This window comes from Prosopis cineraria, unplaced genomic scaffold (genome assembly GCF_029017545.1).
Source record: "Prosopis cineraria cultivar Desert tree isolate PC_DT_omini unplaced genomic scaffold, ASM2901754v1 PC5, whole genome shotgun sequence".
In the NCBI taxonomy this organism is placed as follows: Eukaryota; Viridiplantae; Streptophyta; class Magnoliopsida; order Fabales; family Fabaceae; genus Prosopis; species Prosopis cineraria.
Genome location: NW_026555336.1, coordinates 36,800,855 through 36,825,910, shown reverse-complemented (window position 1 = coordinate 36,825,910; position 25,056 = coordinate 36,800,855). Strand labels below are relative to the sequence as shown.

The following is a 25,056-nucleotide window of genomic DNA, read 5'->3' as shown; positions in this document are numbered from 1 at the left end:
TGATGTTTTTTTGGTTTGCAATTTGACTCCCTTTTTAAAGGGATCTAACTTTATCAAAATTCACCCACTAATATTTTTCAACACCCGCTAGAAAAAATGAGTAATTTTTTCACTGTAAAGGTCCCATATTTATAGAGTATAAGAGAGAAATATATAAAAATGATATTATATTAATTGATTGTACTTTTTTTATTTGAGGGTTAATTTTAGAATTTCATTTATAATTATTTCTTCTACTTTTATTATATTAATATTGATGAAGTTAATAGAAATGACTTATAAATAGAATCGGGTGGAGTACTAATGGCAATGCCAAAATATTTAATAAAATAGTTTTAAATCTAAAGGTGCTAGAGTTAATGGCTTTTTGTATGGTATATTAATTGATGTTGATTTAAAAATAACTATTTTAATAATGATTTATTTAAAATCAATAATGAAAAGCTTTCCTCATAGTGATACGCAGTGTTTTTTCAATTCAAATATTCAACTTGAAAAAAAAAAAATTCTTCCCTGATCCAATGCAGGGTGTTATCAACTAACTAAATTAGTTGCATGGATAAAACTGTGTCAAAGTAACCCGATGCGCGTTTTCCATATTTAATAAAAGCATGAAGTAATTAATGTTACCTTCTTTCCTAAGCAAAATCACTCGTTTCCAATTTTCGAGAGGTTAGGGTAAAAATTTTTTAATTATTAACAAATACGACAAAGCATATTATAATGTGAATTAAAAAAAAGAGTTAAGGTATATTTTTAATTTTTTAACTTTATATAAAATTTTAAATTGATCTTTTAATTTTATAAAATATTTTTTTAATCCTTTAACTTTAATATTGTTAGTTTGAAATGATTATTTTTGTATCAATTATTATTATTTTTAAAAATTAAACTTAATATGTTAACACTTAAAAATATTTTATCAATATTTAAAAATTTAATGTAAAAACTTACTGGGATAAAATTAAAAGAGTTAAATAAATAAAAGGACACTTTATAAAATTAAAAAATTAAAATAAAATATTGTGTAAAATTAAAGGGTTAAATATATACTTTAATAAAAAAAACAAATTATGTTTGTGAACAAAAGAAAAAAATTCTAGAAGGTCCCTTGTAAAAAAGAGTTGAGGGATTATACCGAGAAAAATGATAACCCATCATAAATGACAAATTGCGGACAAATAATAAATTTTTTCGTCACGTCTGATTCTTATTTTATTTGTAATTCTGGATATTTTTACTTTTTTATCGTACAGTTGTTTTGACTGGAGAATTCACCGCGGGTGAGAGTTGCTTCTTTTGCCAACGGGTGAGAATAACTGATTATTAATGAATCAAGCAAATAAAGAGTCACGTGCTGCGTTTGCCATCCAAGACTTGACGGCGTTTGCAATTCCTTGGGGAATGAATTCATGTGGGACGGTGTTAGTAAGTCAACTCGAAGTTTTTCCACCGCTAAACTCGTCTCCTTCCACTTTCTTTATCTTCAATTTTCGTCTTTGCAAGAAAACTTAAATTAATTTACACTTTTGGATTACGAGTTCTCATTATTCTCATTTGACTCACCCATCAAAAAGAAAGGGGGAGGGGGGAAGGACAACGGGCCAAAGCTTATAATTTTATTTGAGTCGCATTTATTCATTAAATCACTGGTCCTTTAATAAATGGAGTAAATTCGAAGTAAAACATTTAATCAATTTGCTCTTAATTAATGGCGAACACTTCCCTTGCGAATTTCAAGTTTCTCTCATATTTTTTTTATTGAAGGGCATTTCAAAAAATAATAATAATTAATGATTTAAAGAGTATTTTGTTATAAATATATACGTTATGTGTGGATGTCCATATACCTATGTCATAATTATATAAATGTTTATCTCTGTATGTTATCCACATTATTCAAAGATTGTAACTTGTGAGATTCTTGAACTTCATCTTCCATTTAGAATTAATGTCTTCTTTTTGATACATTATTTTGCATCTGGATCTTAGATCAGTGAGTGCCATGTGTTTGCTTCCTACGTCCACGTGTAGTCGTGCTGTGTTCATCCATGAACGCACACGAGTGAACATTGAAAGGGGCATCTTCGTGCGTGGGTGAACATTGTTCCTTAAGATGTCTGCTGTTAATTCTTCTTCAACCAATCTCCACACTTGATCTTGCTACCAAAGGATGATTTCTTCGTGCTCAGTTATGTCCATGTGCAGAGAGCCTCTGTTCTTTACTTGTCTGCATGGCAGAAATTAGGGTAACTTTTCACTGTAGGCTACTTCTGTGCGTGGTGAGATAATGTAGTGCTCTTGTTCATGAGCGAATAACCTCTTTTTTAGTCTTGTTTATCGGGCTTTGATCTGGTACTTCACATTTTGGGCCTTTTATATGTTATTTTCACTTTTTTCCTTGAAACTGTCCCAAAATCACCAAGTAAGGTATTTTGTCCAAATTTATAGCAATTTACACATTAACTAGCAAATAAAATAGCAGAAAATATATAATAAAATTAGGTAAAATACTCGCTTACCATTAATTTTATAAACAATTTGATATTTTGAATAAATGAAAGCAAAATCTTAACTACTCATTGTCTCGTATAGTGAACATTCTCTTGCGGCAATAATGTTGAAGGATAAGTTGATTAGATTTATGTAAACATGTTATATGTGGGTTTTTGAAGAATCACACAACTAATTAGTTATTGAAGAACTAGTGTCAATATATATTTCATTTATATGGGTGAAATAATGGTGAAATCCCGTAGATAGCGTTCAAAAAGGAAAGTATTTCTCTCATTTTGAACATGAGCAAAAGAAATTATTGGCATTGTATGCATAAAATTGATAAAAGCTCCAGAAGAGCTATATCATGGTTTATTATTTAAAAAATGAATTCTAATTTTGATGACATGTTTCATATGAATTTGCTAAATTTTAAATATATTCATTTAAATGCAGGGGTGGAAAGAGGGGATTGGCAGGGGTCACGACCCCCCAACTTTTTAATTTTTTTTTAATAAAATGTAGGAGTTATATTTTTTGGCTCTCCTAAATTGGTGCATGATAGAAGTTATAAAATACTAGATGAAATTTTTATTTTACTTTTATATGTAGTCTTTTACATATGTATAGAGCAACTATTTTAGTATCTTGAAGATATAGTTATCATAGGATCTACTCATTTTCAACAGGATAATTTTATGCATGCTCTTAAAGTATTGATATCATTTTATTTTACTTTCATTTTATATTTAATGAAAGAAATTATGAGAACTATTATTAATAAACTTTGTTAAGCATTATAACAAAAATTTCAAGATATATTGAATGCTATATGCTTGATATTTATTATAAAATTACTTATTCAAAAATTAAGACGTTTGGTGAAGATGTTTTTTTAAAAAAATTACTTTTTAAAAATAATCAAGCTACTAAAATTTATGATATGAATAATTTTTACTTTGATATAATTTAATCTTATTGGCATAAAGATTTTATGATAATTGAGTATTATTAATGTATTGATATATTTGTTCATTACAATTATTAATTAAAAAAATTAAATAATAATTCAATAAGCAAGTAATATAGCTTATTACATTAAATGGAATTTTAAATTCTAACAATGTATTTAAATCATTTAATGCCCATAAGGATGTTAAAATTTTCATCAATTTAATGATAATTTATATCGAGAAGAAATATTTATCATAGACATAATAACTAAAATTTTTATACCAAGAAAAATCGATGAGCAAAACTTTATACATATATATATATATATATATATTTGATATACATGTGTAAAATTAAATATAAATATATATATATTAAAATATTTATATTATGTCATATATATATATATATTTAACTTTTCTTTAATTATTATTAATACTTGTCATCTTAGCCCCCTCTAACAAATTTTTTTGGCTCCACCCCTCCTTAAATGAATATCATATTGAAGCTATAGATTAAAAAAAATAGTAACCAGAAGTTACCAATGACTGAGAATAATATTATGAAAAACCCAAAGTTTATTTAACCAAATGCATGTATTGTTTGGCATGACCTGTTAAATTATCCTGATTCACAATGGGGCAAAATATTATGAAGGATTTGCATCGGCATTTATTAAAGAACCAGATGATTCTTTGTAAATGACCAACATATTATATAAATCATAGATTTTTATATGCTGTCTGTTCTCACAAAGAATTAAATATGAGAACATCATTAGCAATGATTGAGATTGAATCCGTGTAAATTTAGAATTTATAAAAAAAAAAATATATATATATATATATTCTTTTTGTTTAAAAATGTAAGGTATTTTTAACTAAATCTTACTCTTCAATAAAGTAGTTATCTACTTTCAAATTAACTCTATCTTTTTATATTTACCATTATTAAATACCCTACAATGAATATAAAGTCATTATCAATAAGGGTACTTTTAAAAAAAAGGCAATAATTGTACATTAAAAGATTAAAAATGTTTTCCATTTTTTAACATCCAATTCCTCAAAAAATGTCTTACATTTTTTAAAGGAGAGAGTATATATATATGTACCCGTGCAGACACCATGTCGACCAAACCAGCACATATAAATATGAGAGATGCGTTTATAAAATGATCACATGAGTATTTATTATCAATTTGGAACTTGAAATTTGTGAATTAGTTCAAATAATTACATAAAGGGCATAAGTTCCAGATTTGTGATCAATATGATTTCTGTTGAAACTGCTAGTGATCTTCCTCAAGTTTTCAATGACTATATGCTTAGTTAAAGCATATTCAACAGAATTATAGAGAATAATGATTTATGAAAGCCTTTATAAGCCAGCAATATGATAACGAAATTCCCGTTCTAATGTTGGGATAAGTGATCTTACATACTGCAACACTTAAACACATTAAGCCAGCAAAATATTATAAATTCTTCGACCTTAATTGGCTTTGATTAGGAGTCAGAAATTTTTCATCTTATAATTTTTGAACGTGCAATGTCTATTATTATTGTTTCACCACGCTGTATGTTGATGATTTTTCAGAGAAAGTTGGGATAAATATTGCGCAAGAGCTTCATCCTTCTCGTTAATCTCTGAATGAAATAAAGAAATGTTTCTAAAGAAAAAAAATGGATTTAAGAAATTTAGACCGCATGATTAGCTACCTGTTGTCGTTCAACAAAGTTTTTCTAGCACAAGGGAGAGAAAATGAGTAGGTAGAATAGAAAAATATGAAATGAATTATCAACATATCTTATTTAGATCCTCACGTATAGCAATATAAACTAAAAGTTTACCAAATGTAATGTATTCCTAAAAGAATCTGCCATATACAATCATTGACTTAAATAAAAATTAGACATGTCTGAAACATTAAAGATAAATTATTTTTGAATATAAATTTAGAAAAGGGAGCAAATAATCAAGATATTATTGAGGAGGTAGATACTCAAGAACAAGGTCAAGATATAACTAATGGTAGAATCTTAAAAGAAGTTTAGGTACCTGAAAGCAATAAAGAGATTTTAATAAATTATGTCACAATTAAAAAATGAAATCCAAAAGATAAAGTTTTCGAAAATTTTGATAAAAATATCACATAATTAAATGAGAATCTTGTGTAAAAATTTATCATGAAAAGTGAACAAAAAATTATTAGCCAAACAAAAAAAGAAGCAAAGAAAAAGATGCAATGTGAGCAAAATTATGACAAAATGTGAGTGGACTTAGATTCATTTTTAATATGTAAAAATCATGAAGATGTAGTCCAAACACCGAAAGTATAAAATTATTACGGGAAGAATGAAAATTAATGTTAAAAAAAGTTTTTCTCAAAGGCCCAATGATGATTAAGTATATTATCTTGTGATAGATTTTTGTATATATCATTAATCTGACATATATGAAATTAAAATATAATGTATCTATTGAATATTATTATAACATATGCATGTTAGTTACTCACCACATAATGAAATTTACATGATAATATTTGAAGAAGCAAAAACGTCAGAAGCATGAAAAATTCTCTAAAAAATTATTCAACATATATGTATATATATGCGTGTGTTTGTGTGTAATTTCTTAAAACTTGCATGAGTTAAAATAATTTAAGTGTATACATATATATTGTCTTTGGAAATATGTATTAAAAATTATAGTTTTTTAATAAAAAAATAAGTCTAGAATAAAATTTTGATATTGATTTTTCATTCAACTTATCAATTGAGTATTTAAGATCCAATCGTTATAAAATTATTATACTACATTTATTTTGTGTGAGATTTACTAAATAGATTAGTCTAAAGTACCATATATTTATGAACTTATGCATCTAGTTAATAGTATAAGATATAATTTTATTCGCAAGTTTAAGTTTCTTGTGAACTAATAGATATTAAAAAAGAAATATGACGTTATGAGAAAAGCGCTATATCCGGAAGATATATTAGAGAAATATATTTTTAAGAAAATTATATGATAATAATGCATCTTGTATGATTCCACCAAAAGTATGATATCATTTTAAAAAAATATTAACAACAATCATATTTAAAAAATTAATATATTATCTTGAAATATAATAATTTAAAAGTAATGTCATCATTAGGAGGAGAAAATACATGCTGTATTTTTTTCTTTAACCAAAGTTTTCTTTCATTAAATTTTCTTGATAAGGTTTTTAATGAAACAACATTGGATAACATATAAATGAATAATCTACTCTTTTCTTTTGCTAGGTTTTTGTTCCAAAAGGCTTTGTTTAGTTGAGGTTTTTTATGAATTAGATTCTTATATGAGGGCTATTCAATGAGAAGTGTTATAAATATTAATATTATGTGTGGATATCCATCTCCTCACGTCATAATTATATGAATGTTCATCTTTCCATATTATTCACATGTCTCAAAGGTGAAATTCTTGAGCTTCATCTTTCACTTAGAATTGATATTTTTTTATGATAAATTATTTCAAAATCAATCGTTGAGACTTTTGAATTGAAAGTGTTTGCCTATATATAAGGCATCTCATTTGTATTGTGACTATAAAAGTGAATACAAGAAATCATCCTCATTCTATTGCCTTTAATCATCCTCTTCTTCCTTCTCATTCTTCTCATTTACACCATCTTTGTATTTTATTCATAACATATTTTTTTTTTTCGTGAACAATCCAATATTTCAACAAATACCTTGTTTAAGACTTGCGCGAATAAAACTTGAGGTCTCAAAATGGGGAAAAGTTGAAACCTGAACCAAGAAAATTCGAGAAATTCTATCAGCTGTCTTTCTTTGTTTTCCGGTCAACATCACATTTCATTGAATATCATATTAGATATAGCTCCTCCCATTTTTATTATAAAATACTGTCAACTATTTTATTAAAATTAAGTAATAACAATTAATTTATTAAATATGTTTTAAAATAAATTTTTTCAACCGTATCCATATTAATAATAGGAAGAGAGAGGTGAAATTGGAAAATAGTAATAAACAATCCTTTATGTATTTTATATTACGTATAAAAAAATTATTTTAAAAAGTGCTCTATAAAAAAAGATCGAAGAAAGTATTATATAAATGTCAGGCGCACCAATAAAGTTTAAAGGAAATTCCATTAAAATATTACACGACACAACTAAAATCAGACATTCTAACTTAACACCAAAAAAATAAATAAATAATGGAATTAAGCATTACAATTAAAAGAAAAAACAGTGGCCAACTCCATCATAATTTTTATGTAGATATATGTATAATATAAATTCTATAATAAAAATTACACTATCTACATGTTATTAACAATACGACTCGTTTCAAATTTTTAAAAAAATAAATAGCCATGTTATAAAGTTGGGTTCGACATAATTTGTTCCTACGCTCCTAGCAGAGATTTCTATTTGCAAATTAGCCTCACACTAAAGTTGAAGAAGAATAGTCAACTGCGTCATACATAAGTCATGTCCCTCACTATTCTAACATTTGATTACATTCTACGGACATGATTTCTTATGAGGGTGATCAAAACCCACCATATAATACCAAACTGAACTAATTAAACAAAAACCGATCAAAACATTATTAAAAAATTTGGGCTGGCTTTAGAAATTTTAAAATCAAATGGTTTGGTTTAGGTTTTGAATTTTTTTCCTATGAAATTTGAACCATATATAAATCATACCTTTTATATTTTTAAATGTATTTTCTATGTCTGGATTAAAATATTAGTCTATTAGTTATTACTTTTTAACTTTGATTTTAATTAAAGCCTAGTCTCAAATACTTCAAAATTTGAAAAACCAAAGTATCCATTAACACCTTTTAATAATTCAATTGCCCGAGACATTACATTGTTTTCTCAGTAAAAACTTTTCATTAAAAGTCAATAGAATCTCTAACCCTCTCATTTTATATATGAAAGTTATGCTATGACTTTTATATCTTATAACCAATATTTTAGAGTACTATTTCAATACATTTTCTTTCTTTTTATATGTTAAACTTTAACAACGAGGTTAAATTGTTTTTACTCCAAGAATTATCTTATCTTTCATATGATTATACTCTCATGTTTACTAAGATGATGTAGTGGATGTGTCTTGAAGTTAGAACAAGAAGAGGAAAAACAAAAAAAGAAAAACATTATATTTAGACATGGTATACATTTACATACATACATTAAAAAAAATATTGAAACTTGATTTATAAATAAACCAAATCGAACCAAACGGACTTAAATAAAAAACTTATCAAGCATTATTCTTAGTGCATATTGATCAATTTGATTTAGTTCAAGTTTAATTTTAATCAAAATGAAATCAAACCATACATATGAACACTACTAAAATTTTCTTGTATGGAACGAGTTTCCTTACGCAATCCCACCACACCGACAAGTGTACACGCTATTTTAATCCCTTGAACATACAAGACACAACAAACCATGGTCACTCAGGTTATGATTATTTTGATGATAACTAATTCTTCACACAAACTTGAGATTTATTCAAATCCATATCTTGCATTACTTTCTTTTTTTTTTTGGGGGGTCTGATATCTTGCATTATTAACAAAAACCAACATTAGTAATGACGGGCTTAAAAAAAGGCATAACATGAATGGATCCCATATATTTACATGCAATCTAGAATATACAGTAAATACTAAAAATCGGTTTGTGAATCATAGATAGAGCTATGCACTTTTGAAAAGTCAAAGTCTAGTGGGAGATTTATTATAACGGAAAAATTACGCCCCCGCTAAATCCCTGCCACTGATAATTATTTCTCAAAAAAAAAATTGTAGTATAAAATTTATGACGAGCCTCGCCATTTATATGCCATAAACAATGCCGGTATACCACTCACCTCTTACTCTATGCAAAGTGAAACAGTTTATTCCAAGCCATAGGGCAAACATAATCTGCTCGGCAGATGAAAAGGCAAAAATTGTTAAATTTTCGAGAAAGTAGCTGTTACGACCCCATTTTTTAAAAAAGTTAATTATTAATTATTTGAGTAACAACCACATCATTCTAATATAAATTAAATGCTTGAATCAACTAATTAAAAGTTTGATCCAACTCAATCAAGAGGGCAATTTGACCTCAATATTAAAAAAAAAATTATTTACTTATATATTTTATTTTTAAAAATATTTTTCTAGATGTTATAAAATAGAGACTCAATTTATATCACTAAGATTCAATTTTTTTTTTAACACATGGAAGTACAGAACTTGGCCTCAATCAAGCCAAGTTCTATACTCATAACTACGAAGTTCTATGCTTAACTTAGGATAGCCTATCATTCCAATTTTTTAATACCCCTCTCTCACTTCTTACTTTCTCTCTCCTTCTTTGTATGCGTGAGTCATATATATATTGGTATATGTATTGGTATGCTGTGTATAATATGTGGTGGCCACTTATATGTTGAAGAAAAAAAACCACACCACCACATATTATACACAACACGTCAATATATACATGACTCACACACACAAAGATGGAGAGAGGAAGTAGGCAGTAGGGAGTGAGAGAGACACTTGAGAAAATGATAGGCTATCCTAAGTTAGGTATAGACTTTTTTTTATGTGTAATTATAAGTACTGAACTTGGCTTGATTGAGGCTAAGTTCTGTACTTTTATATGTAAAAAGAATTTGAATTTCATTTTGATATAAATTAAGTTTCTGCTTTATAACATTTAGGAAAATATTTTTGAAAGCATAATATATGAGTACGTAAATTTTTTTTTTTCAGTATTGAGATCAAATTGTCCAATCAAGAGTCTCGAATTTGAATCCAAGACATGCGACAATGATTAAATTTTTTGAGAGGTATGCTACTACAATAATGCCTGCAAACGACTGACCAAATCAGATTGGGGCAAAAATTGAAGATACCAAAGCGAAAACAAAAAAGAGAAAATTAAGCAAATATGCAACTTGAAAATTTAAACCTGCAAACCAAAACCAATGGGCATCGGCAAGGTTAATAAATTCACTCACTGTAATGCAGCGTGCGCCATAAGGTGAAATGTAACAAAAGATGTTCAACTTATACCTATTCTCATTAGTTTGATTTCCTCCCAGTCATATTGGGATGAAACACAGGATTTCTTTCAAGATGTCCCGTTCTATCCCGAATATTATATATATATATATATATATTATTTTTTAGTTTATAAATATATATTAATTATATTAATATAATTTATATTTATATTAATTATATCAATTATAATTTCAATTCGTGCAATTCTTATTTAAAATTAAAAGTTTTTTATATTGATAATTTTAATAATATATAATTATAGATTTATAAAGTAAGCAGTACAAGATAATATTTTTTTTATAATGTATTAATTATATTAATATAATTTATTTTTATATATATTTATTTAATAACTTTTGTTTATACTGTATTTTTAACTTTATTTTCATATCTTAACTATAAAAAAAATAATGACTTAATATTATGCTTGATTTGTCCGTTATTATTGCTCTTATAGTAGTGATCACTTATAGTTACTATCATAATGTATTATACACTTGTAATTGTAATTAATATAATTTAATAATTAATTTTAAATTGTAATCTATGTACTGAAATTATTGTAATTTTAAACTCAATAAATTATGTGATTTAAAATTTTAATATATATTATTATCTAGACGTTTTTCTCACATCATTCGATTTATCAAGATGGCTAAACATCCCAATCTTATCATGGACCCATTTGAATTCTTAACGAGACAAGACAAATTTCAAAACAAAACCAAACATAGGACCAAAATTTAGTTCCAATATTTTTTTGAGAGGGAACACAAGACAGGGGTACACCCTTAAATGCAGCCTTGGGAGGAACCGAAAATTCGAACAACGTTCATAAAGTGACAATAAAAAGAAAAATAAAAGCTAAAATTAAAGGCCACGGAGTAATTTAAATCTGGAGAAATCTAAGGGCAGGGAGCGTGGACTCAGGGCTGTGGCCCCGAAATAATGTTCCGGGAAGTGTTGAAAAGAACAAAACACACATGACGGGTGTCAAATCACACACGGATATAATATTGGCGATCTTCAATTTGATCGTAACAATTATTCAACCCATTTAAACACACAAGTTCCCACCAAGACTAATTAATTAGACTTCACAATTGCTAACTTTGAAGGAACAATAATATATTTCAAATAATAACAAATTAACATCCAACACAACTTTTAAGGGTATTGAAAACACACATTTGTATTTTTGACTCCCCGTCAAAGGCCGGAATTCAGTAATCCACAGCGTACTTCGGTTTCCACATGTCCTCAGATGCGGCGTTGAATTTTTGCAGACAAAGGAGCCATTAGTCCACCACATCATTCTAGCTCCTTCTCTTGGATTTCTCCATAGCCCTGGGAGCTGCAGAAAAAGGATCCACTAAAGCAGACAAGATATTTCATTTGAAATTACAGAATAAACTAATAAGAATGCACGGGATACACTTGAAAATCAGCTTAGTTTGAATTAACTTTGAAGAAATGACAATTAAAAACCTAACAAGACCATTAATTTCAACTAGAGACTCTAAATTATTAAAATCCCAATCATTGGCCATCATTTTTACTTGGAATTAAAAACACATGAGTTTACAAAATTACCTTCCACTTAAAAAATAAATAAATGATGCTGCTAAAAGTAACATAGGATAAGAATATTATTAATCTTAGTTGGGAAACCAAGGATAGTTGAAAATTGAATGTTTCCCAATATGAAACTAAACCTCACTTGAAACCTTTCAAAGAAACTTGTGAGTATACAATAATCACCTGGAAATTTTACTATTATCACTTCTGCCGAACATTTTAGACTACTCGCTTTTTTCTTTTTTCTTTTTTTAATTCCAAGGATCACAGTCCAAAATTGGAACTGGAATTTCAATAATTTAGGATTCCTAACTGTAATTAGTGGCCTTATGGAATCCCTAATTATCATTTTCCCAATTGACTTGTATTTCTCCAAGAGATAGAGGCAATCAACTAGAGGTTGACATAGAAACTAAGAGTTTGTTTGAAACTACTGCTGTTTTATTTTTATGAGAATTAGTGTTTTGTAGAACATATTCGGAGGACAAAAAGATAATGAAAACAAGTGTTAGTCGCATTCTTCTTTATATTCTAGAACAATAATCCTAGAACATCTAAAAAATGTTTCGTTTTTCTATTCCCTAGAACAATATCCATTTTTTTAAAAACATATTACCAAACAGAATTTTTTTTCTCTAGAAAACAAAAAACTGATCCAAGAACAAGTTGCCAAACAAGCCCAAAAATCCTTAATAATAATACCAACGACAAGTCCAATCCAATGCAATAAATTCTACTCTTCCCAATTTTTTCATACAACTCTACGAATAATCTACCAAAACCAACAAACAATACAGACAATTTAGTTATAAAAAAGTTGCATTTCATAGAGCACAAGCAATTTTTGTCCCTAGTCATGTGTGTGTGTGTGTGTGTATTTAAAGTCTAAAGTAACATCATATGGCATGGCATTTATTTACAGAGTCTCAAGGTTTAATGGCCTCGTTTAAACGCATCTAGGTCCCATCTACTGCCGCATACCAGCCTTTAGACACGGTTGCTGTCTCATGTAAAGCAAATGGTCCCAGTCCATTATTTTACATTATAATAGCCATCAGTTAACATGCATAAAAGACGACAATAAATTATCATTGACAATACATACCTAAGCCAATGGCATCAGATCCTTTCATGATTTTCAGCCTCTTGCATGTGTCAATAAACATCCTGCAACAGAAGCAAATTGCACTAGGAAAGGGAGGCAAACTAGAGGCAGGTACAGAATCCATTCCATCAGAAATACAGTTGCTATCCACATGATGTTCATGTTCAAAAGCCAATTTATACAAGCCCATTAACACATGAAAAAAATTAGCCTTCAATTCTACTCACGAGCAAAATCCTTTGGCCATGGTCAAGGCCTTGCTTATAACTTAACACAAGTCCATTAAATGATTAAAAATAGAGGTATGATGTATCATAGTAAGATCAATCACGCAGATTTTACTTGCTTTGTCAAATGGCCCATCACACAAAATCACATACAGAAATCAATACATGACCTTACCTAGTATGGCATGCATGAGACACAACACATCACATAGAAGGTGACACAGCCAAACGTATAGTCTTTAGGTTATATTAGAAATGTTGCATTCTTCATAGGCAATGGAAGAACATTTTTGCTAGTTCAATAGATTATAAAAAAAACAGAAGAAAAGAACACAAAACACTGCACCACATTCTTGCTAAAGCATCTTGCCCTAGTGTTTTATGAAACAAGATTTATGAAATGATAGACAAGGACATGGATAGTTCGAAAAACTTACTCCCATGGTACATCCCCAACAAGCATCCAATCACCATCTTTATCTTCATAAGTGAGTACATATTCTGAACCATGCAGAAGGTCCCTTAGCTTGCTCTCACTCAACATTTCTCTTCCTGGAGCTCCATGGGAACCACATTGACCTGACATATTATAGAACGTGTAGTAAATCCACATTCCAAAGATACAGCTTGGAGTACAAAATAGTGTAATGATGAAATGCTTTACAAAATTTATAGAAGGAAGTAGCTTTGTTGTCAAAATAAAATTAGGCTTGTGGCAGCTCACCTAGGATAAAACAGCTGAACATCTTCTCGAGGGCAGAAGACAGATCCTGGTATGTGTTGTAACTCCTCAGATCAACCTTCCTTAGATAGGGAGCTCCATCCATGCTCACCTTCACAAAGAGAGCAGCAGGAGCCGGTTTTCCATCTACTTCATCATTGTTCTTTGAAGTGACAGACAACGAGTTCTTCCTAAATGACCTTATTGGAGGCCAACCAACAACCTGTGCCCTGAAATAGTTGGGATTTATTGGGGTAACCAGTGATAAATTGAAATTCCTTCAATCTTTTGAATAGGGTTATCGAAATTCCAGATGCTCCTAAAAACTATTAACCAACTAATCTTTTAGGTTTTACTTACTTAGAGGCAGGAGCACTGCCAACAATAGAAGCATCCGTTTTGTTATGGCCTGTTCCATTAGTTGCACAAGGCCGTTCTCGCAATACCTTAGTCGGCATTTCTTTTGTTGTTGTTGGCTGAGCTCTAGCAGATCTAGGAGAAAGCAGCACATTTACCCCTGAATTCCCGGGAAACTTCATCTGTACCACGGGTTTTGGGAAATCATACTCCAATGCAATATAAAACATGTGTTCCCCTTAATTTTAGGAGGAAATTTTTACCTCAGGGAACCTATCCACGGTGTCAGAGAATCCCCTTTTGTTGCCTGTAACCACGATTTTCTGGGACAATGAGCAGATTCCATCTTTTGTTGGAAGCAAAGGAAACAGTGGCTTCTCATTAAGTTTTGTCGAGCTATCATTCCTTTCAGGTGATTGGGATCCTGGAAGACCCAACCTCAATTCCGTAGCCTTCAAATTTAGATTGTCCCTTTTCTCATCAGAGTCGCTTGGAACAGTAGAGCTCTCCACTGATGAGCAATCTGATAACCCTAGGTAATTGCGCTCTTTTAATCCAGTTGCATTTTGGGAGGTAAGATCCAAGGATCGTGAAGAAGTTACTGTTGACGTGTTGTTCTCCCCTTCCTCTTGAGCAGTCAGAACTGGCGAAGACATTAGGCTCCAACTATACACACTGGCCCACATGAAACCACAAAATGAAGACAAAACTTACAAAGTATCGTTCTGGATTTCGTAAAGAAAAATAGGCGCTATAGCTAAAAAAAAGGGAACAGAGGCGTGTAATTTGCCGTCATGCAATTTCAGAGTCGAATGCAAAATGAACTTAACATATAACCTTCTAAAACATAATCATAATCAAGTAAGAAATTATTTCTAAATAAACTAGAGACCTTCGAACCATCAATCCCTACTCCACTCATTACTGGAGTTGCATCCCAGCCCTTCACGCGAAAAGGAAGAAGCCACAAAAATCGGTAGAGAAAAATTTAGAATGTTAAACTCCAACACAAGGAAGCCATTTTTCAAAAGCAAGCATACGAAGAACCTCAAATCATTTCCCTCCAAGTCGGTGAGTTCATCCGCGGATTCAAGGCAAGTTTCAATTTAGAGCAGTACTCTTAATACTGTAATCAGCTAAGTTCGTTTAGCCAGTAAGATCACATGCCCTTTCAGTTTCCTCCTTCATTGCCGCATTTTTTATTCCAAACTAAAATTCTACCAGGCTTCAAGCGCTCAGTTTTATCGCAAACGAACACCAAAAAGAAAAATAAGAAAACGAAATCATTACTTTATTGAATGAACTGCAGCTCAATAAATCCACAAGATCGCTCGTCCAAAAAAACATAAAAAATACCACGAAACATCAGATATTTTTCCCATAGGCGTGCTCGCTCAGAAAAAGGGAGTGCAAGAAAAAAATAAAAAGTTGAAAGGAAGATTTCAAGTCTAAACTAAAAAGGCACATTCTAGTTGAAAGTGGGAAAAGAGAAGAGTAAGACGTTCCCTAACGTTACAAGACCTTCAACTCTAATTACTGTGATTCAAGTAAAACAAAGAGCTGAAGATGTAGAGGAAGAGGTGGAGAGGAAGATTTCAAGTACAAACCAAACGTAGTCTTGGTAGATCAGCAGAGAAGAAAACCTCCGATTATTCTTCAGAAACTTTTTCGCAGGAAAATGCAAAGCAAAGGCATTGAAGGGAAAAGCAGAAAGAGAGAGAAAGCTCAGGGCCCTTCCATTAAGCACAAAGCAACAAATGCTTTAGGCTGTGCCCTTTTGAAAACTAAATGAAATACGAATAACGAAGCGAAATGGGCAAAAAAGAAACAACCGAGGAAAGAGAAATTACGCATAAGGACTTGTGCTTGAGATAAGTAATTACGTATGTTATAGAATTTTAAGAAAATATATGAATATTTTCAAATAATTTTAGAATTTGAAAATAACCATGTCAATTAATATTTTAAAATTGAATTGGAATATAATGAATTTTGAGTCTTTAGACATATTTATTTAAAAACCTTTACGATCCATTATATAAAATTGATCATCCTTTTTTACCAACAAATTGATCATCAAAATGTTAGAAATGAAAATCCAAATTAAGATCACGGAATAAGTAATTGCTTCACAAAATCATTCTTTATATTTGTATTTTTTTACATTACAATAAATTAAAATTGTAAATACCGTAAATGATTTTGATTAACCAGAGTTTTTTTTATTTTTATCTGCAGTTAATCGAAGTTTCAATTTATAAAAGGATAAATTGGCTCACTGATAAAAAAAATTATACCCAAAAAATATGAACTAAATTTATAAAAATTTAGGAATATGGCTAATTCACATGGATATATAACAAGTTTATCATTAATATACAAGAAATTTATCATTAAAAATATAAAAATTTATAAGAGATTTATTATTAATATATAACGATATGTTATTAACAAATATAATAAATCAATCATAATATAAAATATAATAAATATTAAAATGTTTACTTAGTTTAATCTTATGACATAGACTATATATACAAAAGCCCCATTTATAAATTGTTTTTAGAGAAAAAAATACTCTAATCTCCTCTCTATGTTATCTTAATTACAATACCCCCTTCTATTTCTAAATCTATATAAATTTTCCTAATATAAATAGTTACAAAACACAAGTACTTCTTCTATTTGTTAAATTTTTACTTTTATCCACTGTTAATTGACAATTAAGCTACATATATATTAGATATGTAGATCAGAATATCTCTCTTTAAATATAAATACTGTATAAAAATTAATCATATTGCCCAAGAAGATTAATGTAGATATTTTTTAATTTATATTTAAATCTTTTTGTAAACATATTGATTAAAAACGGAATTAAAAAATTAATGGAATAAGGATTTTTTTTGCTAGAAATAAAATATCTATTTAATATATTAAATTGCTTGATATAACTTGCATTCATTTTTTGAAAATTTATTAATTATAACAAAAAATTTTAAATTCATTTATTCAAATATCTATATATATATTTAATAATTCAAAGTTTTAAAAATTAGAAGAGATAGTAGACAACTGGATTATAAGGAAAAAGGAAAAATTAATAATTTCAAAATTTTTAACATAATTATAAATAAAAAAATTAAGTATTTTAGAATCTTTAAGGGAATATTCCTAATGATGTTAATAATTAGATTAAAGTGTACTCCCTCCATTAAAAAGCATAAGATATTTTTAATCCAATCTCACCCATAATAAAATAATTATTTATCTTCAAATTAACACTGTCTTTTCATATTTATCTCTATTTAATAAAATATTTATTTTAAAATAAATATAAAGTAATTTATTTATTGAGAGTATTTTTAAAAAAAGATAATGATTGCACATTAAAATATTAAAAATGTCTTATATTTTTTTACATTTAATTTTTTAAAAAATATTTTATATTTTTTTAATAAAAAGAGTAGGTTTTAAAAATAAATGAGAGATCTCAGTAATTTTAGTAAATTGGAATGAAAGGTTATATATTTTACTCTTATTTGTAAGGAATGGTGATTAATTTGTTTAAGATGAGGAGTTAAAAGTCATTGAGTGGGAAATAAAAGCGGGAGAGGTGAAAGGGGAAACAAGGGAAAAGGATGATGTCAAACGCGATGTACGAAGAATTAAAGGAAAGCATGGGAGGGCAGAGATAGGGAGAAATCAGGGAATTTATGGTGGAGGAGACAACTGTGAACAGTCGGGATGAGTGTGAAAGACCCAAAAGTGAAATGTCAAAGCTGTCCTTGAGAATTAAGGAGGGGTGATTGGAGTGGAGGACAAGAGGGGGAATGAAGGAAAAGGGAGAGGGTGAGAAAGGGAAAGAGAGGGGACAAGAAAGAGGCATGACAAGTGGGCTTGCCGGGTGGTGAGGAGGACATATAATCTCCTTCTCCTCTCCGATTATTATAACTCTGCTTTTCCCATCATTCCCTCCCCCCCCCCTCTCTCTCTCCAGTGGTATTCAACCATATAATAATCCCAATTTCTTTTCAATTAAATATATATTATTTTTTATTTTAAAAATATATATTTAATATATTAATTATATTAATATAATTTATTTTTATATTAATTATAATTTCAATATTTACTATTTTATTTACAACTTTTATTTATATTATTAATTTTAATAATATAGAGTAAATAATGCATGTTAATATCTTTCTTTATAATATATTAATTATATTAATATAATTTATTATTACATTTACCTATTTAATAATTTTTATTTATATTATATTTTTTATTTTATTTTAAGAAGAGTCACTAGTTTAATATATTTCAATTAAAGAAAAAAATAATGACTTGATGTCGTGTCAAGCTTGACTATTGTTGCTCTTATAATCTAGAGATGACTTATAATTACTATCATAATATATTATGTCTCATGCATGATTGACTTTAAGTTATATACTTTTAATTGTCATTAATGTAATTCAGTAATTGTTGTGATTTATGTATTATTGTTGTTTGGTTTTAAACTTAATAAATTATGTAAATTAAACTTTTAATTAATAAATATTATTATCTAAATTTTTTTTATATTGTCTGTTTTATTGAGATGGTGGGACATCCTTATTTTGTGTCAATCTCATTACTATTTTAAATAAAATAGGATAATTTTTGAGATAAAATAAAATATAGGATAAAAATTCAATTTCAATAATTATTCAAGACGGGAGAACACCCCTATTTTTCTAATTCTCTTCAAACACTGCAGTGTTGCATCGGCTCGGCATGCCATAGTCAATTAACATTACTTCAATCAAATAAAAGTTACCTGAGCGTTCAAAAATGTATGCATTTTTTAAAAAAATTGAATGTTAAAAATATATATAATATTATTAATATTTTAATATATAATTATTATTTTTTAAAAAAAGTATCCCTAATAAAAAATACACTTTATATTTATTTTAAAATAAAATATTACATTAAAAAAGAATAAATATAAAAAAAATGATATTAATTTAAAATAAAGTAACTGCTTTATTAAATAGTAAAATTTTTATTATTTTTTACTTTTTAATAAAGAGAGTATATGTTATTATTTTTAAAAATTTTTTATTATCTTTTATTTTTTTTAATCATTATGGATGTCAAAATAAATTTATACCTATCATTACATGACATGACATGTTTTTGTTGGACATGACATAGATGACATACACTAAATCCATGAAAGGATCTCCCTCGTCATTCTTCCCATACCATTAATATGCCTTATAGGCTTTTAATTACCTCAATAACTCCATTATGATCTCACTAATCACGTGCTAATCATCAATTGCTGCAAATACCAGCAGTACCGTTGGTTTTTCATACTCCACAGTTCACACACACAACTCTTAACTAATTATTTTAAAACCATACCTCTCTCCCTCTGAAAAATGGATCTATATGCATCAATTATCTAAATGATTTTTTTGTAAGTGTTTGTTTAAATCTTTAATTTGATTATTTAATGAATAAAATTAACTAGGGCGCAATGAGCAAGGCAGGAAAATCTCTTCCTTTTAAGTTTTAATTATACTAGACAGGCCATAACTTTAGTTTTCATGGTTCATTTTTACTACAAGAAAAATTAAAATTGGATATGAATCTCCAACGTGTCACTTCTTTTTTTTTTTTTTTGTATGCAAACTCTCAAACTTGTACCGTGTGGTTTGAAGCATTGCAGCAAACCAGAGAGACAAGATATAGCAAGCATTCAAACTTGTCACTAATTACAGGTATCAATGACAAAAAATTTGTGACAGATTAAATTTGTCACTAATTAGTCATGGATATAAGATGTCATCACATTTTACTTAAATTTTATAAATTTAGCGATGGATTTAAATTTGTCACTAAATTTTTATATTACTAACAAAACAGTGATGGACATTTTTAATTAAAAATTAATAAAATGTGCTTAAATATTTTATAATAATAAAAAATTATAATATATAAGTAAAGAGATTCACATGAAAAAATCTTTAAAGTTATCAAATTACACAATTACAAGAATAATTTTTTCTTTTATTATAAGTAAAATATACAATATAAAGTGATATAGAAAAAATAATTGTTCTTTTATTATGTAAATTTAAATATAAAAATAAAATTTTTGTCATATGAACATATTTTAATTATAACATAGATAATATAAAATGTCATGCACAAATATTTATTTTCATAAAACATATTAATTGACATTAAGTAACATATTTATTAACTAGTGATATATTTTTATTTATATATTTATATGTATTAGTGAGTGTGTGTGTGAATATATATTATCAACATACTTAAATTACAATAGTACATTAAATAAAAAATACATTATGATAATTATTTGCGTTCAATTAAATTCTGCAGATTAAAATTAAAAAGCCATTACAATACAACTAGCAAAAGGTGGTGTGTAAGAGTGATTGGACCCAAAAAAAACTTAATAATAAAATAAATTAATGATAAAAATTTATTAATTAGTGACAGATATTTTTTCACGTCACTAAATTAGTAGTGTCATATTTATGACAAAAAATTAGTGGTGGATGATCTGTCATCAAATTAAAATTAGCAATAGTAACTTCATTTTTTCTAGTAGCATTTTTTTTATTTTTCTGACATTATATGTAAGTCATTTGAGGATTGTTGAGTATTAAGAATGGCCTATTACAATCTCGTGACTTGCTTATATTACTTGAGAGTAGCAATCACCAAAAAAATAAAGTTGAGAGTAAGCAAGGAAATCCGATCGATTTTCAGGTAAAATAAATAATTAATAAAATTAGTGACACAATAAATAGACTAAAATTAGCATGCAACCACTACTTATCGGTAAAAAGGTACGATTAAGTTTAGGGAGAGTTATAAAATATAAAATATAGAGCTTAAGTTTAATTTAATTTTCTGATAAATAGAAATTAAACAAAATTCGGAAGAAAATATGAAGCATGCGAGACAGCACTCGCATACACCTTCAAGAACACCCACCTCTGTCTGTAAAGTTGGCTGAAAAAATTATGGATTTGAAATTGTTGGTGGCAGACCAAAGACTAAGCAAATGCATGCGTGATAGTTAAACTTCAAAGATTGTCTTTTGTTACGTGAAATCATGTTGGCCCTTTTATTGATCTCGCGGTTTATAATTTTCATTTCAGGCGACTTTACAATATTTCATTGAAGAACATGAAATTGCATGGTTTAAAAGTTTCGAAGTGTATTGATGTTTAGTAACGCTTCAAAAGCCGAGTTTTATTCGCGGTAGAGCATTGATTGTGGCCAGGACCCAGGAGTTAAGCTATTAATTGTTTGCTTTCTGGATCATGTGTGTCTGTTTGAGTTTGACTTAATGTCTTTTGCCCGTTAGGAAAACACTATACCGGGTGATCAGTAAAGGACGAGTTTGTTTTTTATGCTTGTCGCTTTTCTGAATTATCTGGATTTAAATTATTTTTTAAATATTTTTAAAATCAAGTTAATAAATGCAAAATAAAAAACAAAGAGGATCTTTTAATTGTTGCTTCCTTGAAAAATGAATTTATCATTTCAAAATTGTTAGTTATTGACTTTAAATATAAATTATTTAAACTGAATTTAAACAGTTCAAATTTTGCCTCAACTATACTAAACTAACCTAGTAAAAGACGTAAAAATTGAAGTGGAAAGTATGATCACGAAAATAAAAAATAATAATTAAATTAATCAAAATATTAATTTAAGATTAAATGAGTAGATTAAATCAATTTTTAAATAAATATTTTAAATAAAAAATTATAATAAAATATTTTAAAATTATATAAATAATAATTTAGTCCTTTAAAATATTATAATTTTTTTAAAATTTATAGAGATGTTTTTATCATTAAAAAATTAATATAACTGATTAAATTATTCTTAATTTAAAAATCATTTATCATTCACAAATTTATTTTACAATTCATAATTTTTTAAAAAATAATTGAATCATTTATATTAATTTTTTAATAATAAAATTTTAAAATTTAAAAGTATTATAATATTTTGAGAGCTCAACATATTATTTATATAATTTAAATAAATTTTATTATTATTTTTTTTATTTTAAATTGATCTACACGCGATGGCAGAAAGTAGATAGTGTCGTACTGTCGTGGGTGGGATTTAAGCTGGAAGCACAAAAGTAAAAATAAAAATGCAGGGTTGTGCCACGACAGGGGGCCCCAACGCCCCCGCTTTTGTCTCTTTCCTATTCTTAATTATTCTGTGTGTGTGTATGTGTGTGTCATTATTCTTGTGGATATACAAGTTAGTTAAGTGGCTAACCTGCGTTTATATTTATGTAGTTAGATAATTAGATAATTATGATTTCATTTTCCTTTTTTTTAAACAATTATATATTATTTAATATAATTGAGTTAAATTTAAGCATGGTAAAAATCAATTGACGACAATGCTCTTGATTTAAAGATTTTTTATTTTCAAGTTTTAAGCGCTCAAAAGCAGTCAAGTCAATTCTTTGAGAGAGATCCACTCAACTATTGGTGATTTTTTCATACTCTTGCCGCACCCCCTTACATACAGGCACAAATTTCATTTGTCATCTCCAAAAACTTATTTTTATTAAGGCGTGTATAGCTTATTTCATTGGAGATAGCAAATGAACAAAGAGCCATGATTGACTCACGTGTGATAGCCATCGAACGTGACTAAGACATCCCTCCTACTCCGCCCACCAAGCATTTTACATTCTTCAAAAACCTCTCGTTGACATGTTGGCTAGTTTTCAATACTCATTTCATTTTTATATATAAAATATTTTTAATTGAGTCACGTAAATTAATAAAAATTAGTTATTTAATTAAAAGTATAATAATATTTTAATTTTATTTTTAATTATTATAAATAAAAAATAAAATTTTTTAAAGTAAATTAATGAAAGTATTTATTTTTTTATTTTTCAATTTAATAAGGGTATAATGATTCATTCATTAAAAAAATGCTAACAAATCCTTATTTTTAGGGACAAAAAAGTTTTAAAAGACTTCTTATATATAAAGATGAAAGGAATAATTCACAATGTTATGCTCCATCATCTTGCTGAAGGGATTTTTTTTCCCACTTCACTCATATGCCTTATTATTAAAAATGAATCTTTTTTGAAATGCTGTTAGGAAATATGAATACATTTCCTGACAATTAGTAAGAATTAAATTTATCATATTATAATGGATTAATCCATTTCATTAAATTCTTTTCATTTTGTAGGTTTAAACAATTTGACTTGGTCCCAAAAAAATAAAAAGAAACTATACAATTCTGTTATCTGATGGGCCTAAGAGTGGCTAGAAAACTATTTTGGACTAGCCCAACCTAAATACAAGCCCACAGACACTTCACATTTTTTTCTTTTTGCTTTCTTGACTTGATACTTTACATCCATTTGAGATTACGTGTTTATTTGAATTAAAAAAATTTATAATTAAAGCTAAAAGAAAAGTTTGTGATTTATATTTAGACATTTTTTATTCAAGATTTATTTAAATAAATTAAAATTTATTTAAATGATTTGATTTAAAAGTCGGTTGAAATGTAATATGATAAAAATAGATATAAATTTTGTTATATATACATATAATTTGTAACTTATTTGATATTTTAAAGAAAAATAAAAAAATTTTAATTTTAATTTTTTTAAAAAAGAGAGAATTTAAAAATATAAAATAAATTGGTAGATAAAAAATCATATTTTTTAAGCAAAAAGGTAGAATGAAATGCTAAGATAAATTCATAAACTATGAATTAATTATTAATATTATTTTGATATAAAATATAAATTTAATAAAATTCTGAATATTATTAAATTAGAAATGATACAATTTAATTTTTAGACTCCACACAACATACATGCGTAAACAATCTCACATGATTTATATTATATATAGCTTTTTATTCTTTTATAAAAATAAATTAAAAAATTATAGTTGATTCCTCCTTCAATTTTTTTGAAGAAAAAAATAAACAAGAATGAAAAATATTATGCAGCCTTCCCCCTTCTAAAATCTAAAAAAGGTTGCAAAAATAATATGTTTGTATTTTGATAATTGGAAGAGAGGAGGGAAGAGAAAACAAAGAAGGATCTAACATTCATTTGCCTCGTATAATACGCAAGGCATTTCACCTTTTCACCATAAGCTAGAATTTTGAGCTTCTATTTGAACAAGCTTTTGAAATAAAAGCTCTTTCAATTTTTTTTATTCAAACATATTTTTAAATCATTCAATGAATTTTTGCCCTCCAAACTAAGGTTGGGCCCCGATAGTTGTATTGTGTATAGTGATTAAATTACATCTCTTATAATTTATAGGGTAATAATCAAGAGACAGTGAGAGTTAGCTTCTAAAAAAATTAAATTAATGACAATTAGGTTTTTAATAAAAAATTTTAAAAAATAAATTTTAAATATTAATTTAAATAGTTCCAGAGAAAAAGTCA

The 25,056-nt window shown here is 27.6% G+C and overlaps 1 protein-coding gene across 4 annotated transcripts; it reads right to left on the bottom strand.

Moving 5' to 3' along the window:
• Positions 1-11,551: 11,551 nt before the first annotated feature.
• Positions 11,552-16,317, bottom strand: LOC129311343 (auxin-responsive protein IAA9-like). Of its 4 annotated transcripts, none has more exons than XM_054953582.1 (7): positions 16,158-16,317; positions 14,814-15,225; positions 14,554-14,732; positions 14,197-14,423; positions 13,910-14,051; positions 13,246-13,307; positions 11,552-11,916 (listed from the first exon to the last, which is right to left on the bottom strand). In XM_054953582.1, exons 2-7 carry the CDS (start codon positions 15,204-15,206, stop codon positions 11,879-11,881), a joined length of 1,041 nt encoding a protein of 346 aa, XP_054809557.1. In that variant the 5' UTR covers positions 15,207-15,225; positions 16,158-16,317; the 3' UTR covers positions 11,552-11,878. The 4 variants fall into 4 exon arrangements, with proteins under 4 accessions (XP_054809557.1, XP_054809558.1, XP_054809555.1 ...); XM_054953583.1 differs by having other exon boundaries at positions 14,814-15,216; positions 16,158-16,301; XM_054953580.1 differs by lacking the exon at positions 16,158-16,317 and adding an exon at positions 15,443-16,086.
• Positions 16,318-25,056: the final 8,739 nt, after the last annotated feature.

Bases quoted from the DNA above. Each gene is read 5' to 3' on its own strand.
- LOC129311343 (XM_054953580.1), bottom strand. The intron at 13,308-13,909 runs GTAAGTTTTTCG...CTTCTGTTGCAG, and splicing joins GTTGGGGATGTACCATGGGA to GATGTTTATTGACACATGCA. The intron at 11,917-13,245 runs GTATGTATTGTC...CTTTTTCTGCAG, and splicing joins ATCTGATGCCATTGGCTTAG to CTCCCAGGGCTATGGAGAAA.